Here is a 9,254-nt window from a genome sequence, read left to right on the forward strand (position 1 = left end):
ACTTTCTTTCCTTGGAGAGAAAAACACAACAACAACAACAACAGTGTGGGCTTGAATTACAGTTGATGAACTAAATAATTTCTGTAGCCCCCAAAATAGCTGGAGAAGTCAATGAAACCACAAACTCCATGGGGCTCATCCATTTCTGAATGCAGCTTTTTTGAGCCAGAGGCAAACTTCCCTATCACTTACAAAAGTGATATTTATCTAATTTATTACTATCAAATGCTAGCAGGGAGGAAAAAAACCCATCCAAATATAAACAAAACCCATCCAAACCCAGCCCAAGAAAACCAAGAGCCACTAAAGGCCTGTGCTAGCATCAGCAAACCAGTGTCTGTTTGTCCCCAGTGTGGCAATATCAGACAGAAGGAAGCCTTTCTGGGTCAAATTCTGCTCTCATTTGCACTGCCAGAAGTGATGCCTCTAAAGCTGAGGGAATTGTTGGCTGGCTGGCTGGCCCAGTGGACTTCATGCAGAACTCAGGTCTCCTTGACCTGATCAGAGCAGAGGAGCCTGTCCCGGGCACTAAGACATACCAACTGATTGTTTAACCATATTGAGCAAAATAGGTTTCCCTACCATTTTTCACCTAGCTCAGATATGATCAGAGATATAAAATAAAGAAAGACATGAACACTCATTCTGGCTACAGTTCTGAAATGTCGTTTGCACGATGTTTACCTCAGGAAAAACGATCTTGCCACTATCTTTGTACTTTATCTGCAGCTTTCTGTCTCTCTGCATACTTACACTTAGCACCACAGCTTCCAAGCATTCTCCTCCAATTAATCAAAAAGTCGGTCCTTTTGTTTCCTAGGTCACGAAGGAAGAACAGTACATTAAATAAAGATATTGGCTGAGGATGGAAGCTGGATTTCTACCCAAGGAGCCTAATAATAGTGCCTTGATGCAGGCCAAGTAAAAATTGATATGGTTTTATATACACAGAGGCAAACAGTTGAGTGTGAAAGGAGTAAACACCAGATAGCATTCAAACAGTGGTTTATCCAGTCATTCTGTGTTTGTAAATATAGAAATGTGTTTTGGTGGCTAAATTTATCCTAATGTAAGGAAACATGAACAAAGAGGTTGGTATTTGGTAACTTCTATAGGCAACATTAGGACATCCTGCAGGAATTATTTGGGGGCAGTTCATGATAATGTGGTACAGATTAGGGTTGCCATTTCTGGAAGAATTAGGTCAGAATTATGTAGATAAGATGGAAAGAATTTCAGTAGCATTGTAGTATTTTCCTGACTTGAAGCCTGACTCACACGTCAAAGCTTTGTTTTATTGTATACCTTGTTTTGATCTATAGTCAAAACAGCCTTTATCCAGAGAAAATGAAAATAAACCAGCTGAGAAAGAAAGAATTACAGTCAGCATTGAATAAAAATAAGTACAGCAAGCCTAATTTTGGAGAATAGTTGTCTTTTCCTGTGAAACTTTCCAATTCCAGAAATGGCCATACTGAACCCAGGAAATATCAGAGGAGGGAGATATACTTTGATAACAGCTCAGGAATGGAGCTTTTCCTTGCTCTCAGTGTGAGATGGAATTTCAGTCATATGTCAGGTGTATTTTGGGCCACACTGGAAAGTGGTTTCCCTCTTCCCTAAACACTTCCCTTTATGCCTCTCAAATTTCATCCTGGATTAGAAGAACCTCTCACTTAAAAAGGAGATAGATCATGATCATGAAAGGTTCCCTTTCTCAGGGCACTAAGATTAGTGCTAGTTAGAAGACCAAGAGCTTTGACTCTGCAGCCTTGCCTCTGCAGCCTTGCCTCTGCAGTCAGCACAATGTTTCCTTTGGCTTCAGGTAGAATGTTTTTTCACTCAGTTCGTTTATTATAAGTAAGAATGTACTTTTACACTGCTCTGTGTTCAGTGCCATAAATCCCAGCACATATTATGCCTCTCTTTCCTCACCAGGGGCTCTAGCCTAAGTTACTGAATCTCTCTCTCACACAGAGCTTTGAGAAGGAGCAAACCTCTGGGACAGACCCTGGTACTTGTATGTGAGCCAGAGTTAAGATAAAATGCTTTATGTTCCCTGTTGCTTGTTCAATGAGACAAACAGACTGCTGAACTCTGCTTTTCCAGTCTAGCTCATTAATGCAAACCAGGGTAGGCTGCAGTTTATGCTCCAATGCCACAAGGTAAATGGGGGGCACAGTGGCATGCAGAAGCAGCAATGCATCCCCTTCCACCCTTGCTGCACCCCAGAAGGTCCCTGAAGCCAGCAGGGCAGCATGAAACAGCTCCTGCCGCTCTTCCCAAAGCCTGCAAGCCCCTGCCATCAGGGCAGCTTAGCCCTTCGTGCTCTTTGCATCGAGGCTCAGGCTTTTTCTTTGCACGGCCCTGGGGACCAAGCTGAACCCATGGCATGCCAGAAGGCCAGAGTGCCCATCCCTACACAAAGCTGCAGCAGGAGCAAGCAGCAGATGCAGCTTACTTGGAAGGAAAGGAGAATGGAAGCCAGCTTTTGACTCTGGGCATGAACAGAGTAAACCTTAGAAGGAACACGTTTATTTTTAGGATGGTCTCCCAAGAATCTCTTAAGCAGATAGCCAGAAATTTGGGCTACTAAAGCCCACCCACAACATCATTTAGGCCAGCCACACAGAAAATCCAAATAACCAGCCTTAATAACAGCACAGACACTGCTGCAATGCTCCCCCACTCCCAGAATTGATCCTCTCCCCACAATCTTTCCTGGGAGAGAAAACAGGAACAACTGGGATGGGGATGCTGATGTGCAGCCCCTTCACTATCAGGAGCATCCATCCCACACCAGCTGCTCGCCTGCCACTTTGGCTGAGTGGGAGGGAGCATCTCAGCTACTTGCTTGTTTGTTTTCCCTGCCAAAGGCAACTACTGGTAGGGCAAGAAATGGAAAACCAGGGAGCATTAGTGAGGTCTCTTCACGCCTGACAGAGGTCAGTGATCCAGGCACATCCCAAGCAGTCAGTGCTGGTGATGCAGAGATCAAAGGATTGCTCTGGGGGCTGCAGCCTGCCCTGCAGAAGCACAGGGGCTCCCAGCTCCTTCCCACTGCCTGGACCAGGCACTCCTGTCAGTACAGGACTTCCAGCAATGTCATTTCCCCACTGAATTACTGCTCTAAAACATAGCAGAGCAGTGCAAACAAAACATTATTTTAGCCTGTCAATATTGTGAATATTGACAAGAAATCCAGAGCAATTTCAGAAATTTTCAATGGTGACTACTTCTGTGTTTGGGTCACACTCCTTGTATTGTACTTCTTTATTAAGTTCTGTTTTTAAGAAAACCCAAACCACTCAATTTTATCCTTGGATTAACTCCTGTGCTTTATTTTTTCCCTACAGGATCAAAGTTTATTAAATCAATTTATTTGCTTTAAGCATCTTTCTAGGTATAACCATTTAAAGTCAATATTTTGAGACATGTAAAAAAGATAATTATTGATCTAGATTTTTCCTGGGCTTGGGCCCCATTAAGATCTCCATCTTTACCTTGCATGGAATGGGCTGAAATTTTTAGTGTAGCAGGGTAATAAGTAACATTTCCTAGTTCAATACAGCCCACAAGTTTTCCAGTGTGTGCATTTCCCCCTCTAGTTCATCCGTATCCAAATCCTTAATGTCCATATTTTAATGCTGTACTACACCTACATCATACATGTGAGAAGACTGCTCCAGGATAGATTAATTTGACCAATTGAGAGTTTGCCATGGAAATTTGATGAGCAGTCTTGCAGCTAGAACAAGTGTCATGTGCTGTCTCACATCTGGCACAAACTTTGCTTGCTGTGATCTGGCTTATCTGACAGAAAGACAATTATGTGCACGCTCTTCACCTGGGTCAGCTTTATATGTGGGGCAACCTACCTCCATGACCACAGAGCCACAGACTAAGGAAAAACAAGCCAATACAGTAATTAAAAATATTTATTTCTGAAGATATTTACCTTGATAGGCATAAAGCATTTCCCAATTTCATACAGAAATACATAAAACATGCATAGACCAATATGGCCTACTTCAATGTGTATTCAACATGGTAAATATAATGAAGAACTTGTGTGAATATAAATACATGACACAAAAATAAGCACATAAGATTCAACTTGTCTGCAAATTCAACAATGTGAACAAATTCACTGCTATAAACATTCACCCAATATTAGCCTTTTGACTTAATTCAAAACAACCCTTTGTCTCAATGCATTTCCACCAAACAAGGCCCTGAATAAATCTTGCAAGAGCCTCTGGTACATCGCCACTTCAGTGCGTTTTTGGTAGTATGCAAGACACAACAACCTGTATTATTAGAACTTCAGTTGACCAGATATCCTTGTTATGGGAAACTAGTAGTGTCCTTGATAAGTTTTATTTTATGTTGAAGGGTCCTTTGGTATCCAAAGCTAAAGGACTTTGACTATGCAAACAATCAGAGTGCCTAACCCACATTCAGATAACTCTGGTTGTACAAGAAAACTAGACTTCTGAAAAAAGGCAAAGGGTTGCAGCTGATTAGTAAAGGCAATAACAAGGTGTAAAAATACTCTAGCAGGAGTGCAACAAACAGTATGCGAGGTAGACATGTATATATGCAGTAAGTCCTGATTAAAGTAGAACTGTGGCTTTCATTTTTGCATTTTAATCAAAAGGTAGAGTTCTTTGAAGTTTGTACACTCAGATCTTGCTTTCTGTCCTTGCTAAGCACATCTGTGAGGTCTTCCTTGCGAGATGCTTTTATTGTAGACCCCGAAAGCTGCTCAATTGATGGGTAACATTCCAGAAGCAGTATTCAAACGTTTCTTCAGACAGATGGCTTTTCATCTATGTTACTGCAGATTTCCCTTCAGCCCTTCTACCCATCCACCTGAATTCCGAAATGACAAAATCCTTTGTCTTTATATCTCCAAATACAGGACTTCCTTAGCACTTAGCTCCGCTGTGCGAACACTGGGACAGAGGGGCCCTTGGCCATCGAGGAATGTTGGAGTCAGGGCAGTTTTCACGATGCTTTGTCAGCAAGCATTGCAGAGAAGGATTACGGTGATCTCCCACTAGGATGCTTTCAGGCTCTCCCGGACACTTTGCCTTTTGCTCGCCCTGTTGTGCTTGAGCTTTCGCCCTTTCTGGAGCTCAGCCTTCAGCTTTGCGATACTGAAGGAGGCTTTGATACTGTTCCCAATGGCCTCCAGCCTGCAAAACCAAGAAATGTACATTTAGCCTTGTGATAATGGAGATGTATGTGTAGAGTGAAAAAACTTACTTTTTGCTTCAATAAACCTCAGTCTAGATTTCTACCGTGGGATCCTAATAAACTGCTGTTTGTTATCCCTCAGAATGAGGATAACTTGAGATACTTGAAATGTTGTATTCATAATTTCAATGCAAACATTAAATTAAAATATTCACTCAAATATAGATGCCCTAGACTTAATTAAGTAGCCAGTCAGGAGGTCTCCAGTGGTTTTTTATGTTTCTCCTGTGTTGTTTCTTTTAGGTAAACCTGATCCTACTTCCAATGAATGGGTGCATTTTTCAAGTAAGTAAGCAAGCCCTGCTTTCAAAAAAATTATTTAAGACTTCCAGGACCTAAGTCTCATTCAATATCATCAGGTTGCCTGCTCCCCTAAGTCCTGTTCTGCTCGTGAAAGGAGCACTAAAGAGTCTTCTTTAGTACAGGCAAACTTCTGTATTCCATACTTTTCCATAGGAACATGGCTGAGCACTGAATGCAAGCAGAGGACAGACAGCGGGCTGAGCTCAGCACCCGTGTCCTCACAAGCTAAAAACCCAGAGCATGAGGAAAAGAATATCCTCACTGATTCCTCCGTGACTGTCAGGCTGAAACCAGCAGCTAAGCCCAGGATGACCCGAAGGCAGGTGAACTGTGCTCTCTATTGCTGCTCCGGGGAACTACAACGGGATGAGAAGAAACTCACCGCTTCATTTTCCTGCTGTCAGCAAGCTGTCGGTTCATGCATTTGGGTCCAGAGCAACTGCCGGCTTTGATGCGGTGCCGCGAGGTTTTCTCCACTGTGGACTGAGCCCTGTTAAAAGGGAAAAGGTGCTGCTGTTAAAAAAAGCACCAAGTCTGCAGTCCACAAGGTGAGGCATCTCATCAACCACTTCTCAAGGCATGTAATAAGCAATCTTTCTGGGCCAAGCCATAGTGTGTATCATAGAAGTGGGAGCGCTCAGGTAGGAGGCAAGGCTTTGGGGAGAGCATTCGCTCAGCAAGTGCCAAAATGAGTAAGTGCACCACAATCCATCCCTTTCACATGCATTGCCTTTTAAAGAGTAGCAACAAGAGACGCACCAGAGATCCTTGCCTGCCTGGCAGAAGTTCAGACATTTCTTGTCCTTCTGGTTGGCACATCGGCATCTGCTGCTTGGTTCAGCAAGCATCTCTGGCACCACGTCCTTCAGTGATCTTCTGGGTCGAGCAGGGCCGCCGAGACCATATGGAACAGTCTTCCTATGATCAAAGAGACAACATGAAAGTCATTTAAATAATTCTGTGGCTTCAAAACACTATGGGGTATTTTGGGCAATCTTATCAATGGCATTGATTGCACGAGTAAAGGTTGTGGGATTGGGAATGCCTCATTAGTCACAGTTTCCATGCAAATGCTTCTGATGATACTGCAACATATTCATTAGCATGGCTATTGACAAGGATGATGACCTTTTAATTGTGATTTCACAAGGCTGTTGTGCCTCCCTGTGCAATAGAAAGCAATAAAACCTCATCTCTTTGAACTTTGGCTACTGCCAACACTGAAAGAAGCAGTAAAAGTGAAGAACAGATTCTCTCTCAGAGGAAACCCAGCAGCAGAAGAAATGTCAACGTTGCAGTGTTGGCAGCCTTAGGTGAGCCTCTGGCTCACTACTTTTTGGTGAGGAGAGTATAGAAATGGATACTGTGCATAATCCTATTAACACGTGGGATGCATTAATTTGCAGCAGAGAGCAGTGAAAGGCAGCTAGAGCCACCCGGTGTCAAAGCATTCCTTCCAACCTCCTAACTTGTCAGAAAGAAAACCGCTCAAATTCAGGCTGGCAAATCACGCCTTTGGCATTTTGTCTGATTCTGATTCATAGTGAAAAGTATCCTGCAGCCTTTGCTGAGCAGCACCCGAAGGAAATTCTGCTGCCCAGATTTTAGGCAGGCAGGTGTGCTAGGGCTATTAGGAGCTATCTGCCCGATCTGGGTGGCCCAGTCCTGCTTGCCTTCTTCTGGGAAACAGTCTCGTTGCTACACGTGCCAGAAAAGTAGGAGCAGGAAGGTAAAGCAGTAGGAGAAACTCTGCAAACAACTATTCCTTCTTTCCCTTCCCATCTCTGCAGGGGGGTTGTGGTTCGTAATTTTCGCCTTCACACCTCCCTCCCTTTCTTCCTAGCCACAGGGGAACCCGGCGCTGGGGAACTGCCGAAACCCCTCCATTGCACTGCACTCACTCGGGGGTGTTGATCCAGATGATGTCGAGATGGCAGAAGTAGACGCACTCCTCGTCCATCAGCGAGGAGCAGGAGCAGCGCCGGGCGCGGCGGTGCGCGGCGGCGGCGGGGGGCGGCGCGGCGTCCGCCTCGGCTCCGGGGGCTGCGGAGGGAGCGGCAGAGCTCAGCACCGGCGACAGGGCAAGGCAAGGCACCCGCGCATCCCCTCCCGCTCATCCCTCGGCCAGCCCTCCCCGGAGCCCCGCTGCGGCTCCGCAGCCCCCGCGGGTCGGTCCCGGCGGAGGCGAGCGGCAGCGGACCGGCACCTACCTGCCGGCAGCAGCCCCGGGCAGAGCACGAAGAGCAGCGAGACGATCATGTGGCAGTAATCCATAGCAGGCGGCGTTGGGCGGATGGAAGAAGTGAGGGGAAACGGGGTAAAAATCAATAAAAGGCGAGGGAAAAGCGGAGAAAGTGTGTCCCGGCGTGAGCACGGAGCGCTGTGGCGGGTGCCCTGCGTGGCGCGGCTTGGTGCGCCCCGGCGCGTCTGGCTGGCGCGGCGGTCCCCGGCGCCCTTTTATAGCGAACCCCCATGGAGCGGGTAAACAGCCCCGGCGCTATTTTATCCCGAGACAATGTTATTCTCCTATTAGTCACCGCGCGGCAACGTGCGGGCCGAGATAAGGCCGGGCTGGAAAGGAAATCGCCTGCAAACTTCAAGAGCGGGGGGCGGCGGCGGCGGCGGCGGGAGGGGGTGCCGGGGGCGCCCCGGGGGCGGGAGGGGCGCGCCTGGGGCCGCCAGGGGGCGCCCTGCCCGCGCCTCGCACCTGAGGGCGGCTCCGGGATTCGGGGATTTGGGAATTCAGGGATTGAGGAATTCAGGGAATCAGGGATTCAATGTTTCAGGGATTCAAGGCTCAGGGCTGCGGGGCCTCAAGGTTCACCGCTTCAAGGTTTCAGGGCTCGGAGCTCTGGGCTCCACCTGCTGCTCCTGCTACTGCCCTGGGGAGAACCCAGCTGAGGGACACCGGGGTCCCATATGTGGGATGACGGATGCCTGACTGCGCTGGACCCTGCCCTGCTCCTCCCTTCAGACCCTGTCAGGTGGGCTCTGGGGTCTCAGGAGGTTTGGGCTTGGCAGCAGCGCTGGAGCATTGGGGTATAATCTCTCTTTTCTGCCCTGGTAGGGCAAGGTGCTAAAACCAGCGTGTTTTAGGTCTGAGCAGGTGTGCAAAGCCTGGTAGGGAGGGAAGGAGGAAGATCTGTGCCTGCTCTTCGCCTGTGGCTCTCACCGCTAATTCTAACAACGCCTTTTTTCTGGCATGTTTGTGTTTTCAGCCTTGTGTCCAAGAGCAGAGTCAGTGTGGAAGCTGGACCCTTGAGGAGTGGGTGCAGCAGTGCCATCACAGATACAGACATGCATGGAATCCACTGAGGTCCCAACTGAGGGAGCCAGCCCCTGACTATAAACTTAATTAAGTGAACTCAAAGTGCCTGTGATCCACTGCGGAGCCGTCGTGCTGCAAAGCGTGCCAGTTTCACCTATGATAAATAGATAAGACTCTCTTGGTATTTGTGGTATTTCCGTGAACTGTGCTGTAATAATAGAAATGACCTTGGCTATCACAAAGAGCGGGACTGTTAAGTGCAAGTTGCATTGTGGTCTGGCAGGTGAATGGCCAGCTTTTTTAAAGTATCAAATTATACTGTGCCACTGCATCGCAGCGGACAGACTGTCTGCAGCCGTGCTGAGTCAGAATAAAAGTCCATTTAGCTAGTATCCTCTCTGCCACAATGAATGCTAGCAGA

The 9,254-nt window shown here is 46.9% G+C and overlaps 1 protein-coding gene across 1 annotated transcript; it reads right to left on the reverse strand.

Annotated features, from left to right (window-relative positions):
* Nucleotides 1-3,952: 3,952 nt before the first annotated feature.
* Nucleotides 3,953-7,978, reverse strand: EDN1 (endothelin 1). The gene is made up of 5 exons (XM_058813663.1): nucleotides 7,776-7,978; nucleotides 7,467-7,608; nucleotides 6,325-6,483; nucleotides 5,948-6,055; nucleotides 3,953-5,201 (listed from the first exon to the last, which is right to left on the reverse strand). The coding sequence occupies exons 1-5, from the start codon at nucleotides 7,837-7,839 to the stop codon at nucleotides 5,063-5,065; spliced, it is 612 nt and encodes a 203-aa protein (XP_058669646.1). The 5' UTR covers nucleotides 7,840-7,978; the 3' UTR covers nucleotides 3,953-5,062.
* Nucleotides 7,979-9,254: the final 1,276 nt, after the last annotated feature.

Source organism: Ammospiza caudacuta, chromosome 1 (genome assembly GCF_027887145.1).
Source record: "Ammospiza caudacuta isolate bAmmCau1 chromosome 1, bAmmCau1.pri, whole genome shotgun sequence".
In the NCBI taxonomy this organism is placed as follows: Eukaryota; Metazoa; Chordata; class Aves; order Passeriformes; family Passerellidae; genus Ammospiza; species Ammospiza caudacuta.

Bases quoted from the DNA above. Each gene is read 5' to 3' on its own strand.
- EDN1 (XM_058813663.1), bottom strand. From the start codon at position 7,839: ATGGATTACTGCCACATGATCGTCTCGCTGCTCTTCGTGCTCTGCCCG. The intron at 7,609-7,775 runs GTAGGTGCCGGT...CTCCCTCCGCAG, and splicing joins CCCGGGGCTGCTGCCGGCAG to CCCCCGGAGCCGAGGCGGAC. The intron at 6,484-7,466 runs GTGAGTGCAGTG...CTTTGATCATAG, and splicing joins ATCTGGATCAACACCCCCGA to GAAGACTGTTCCATATGGTC.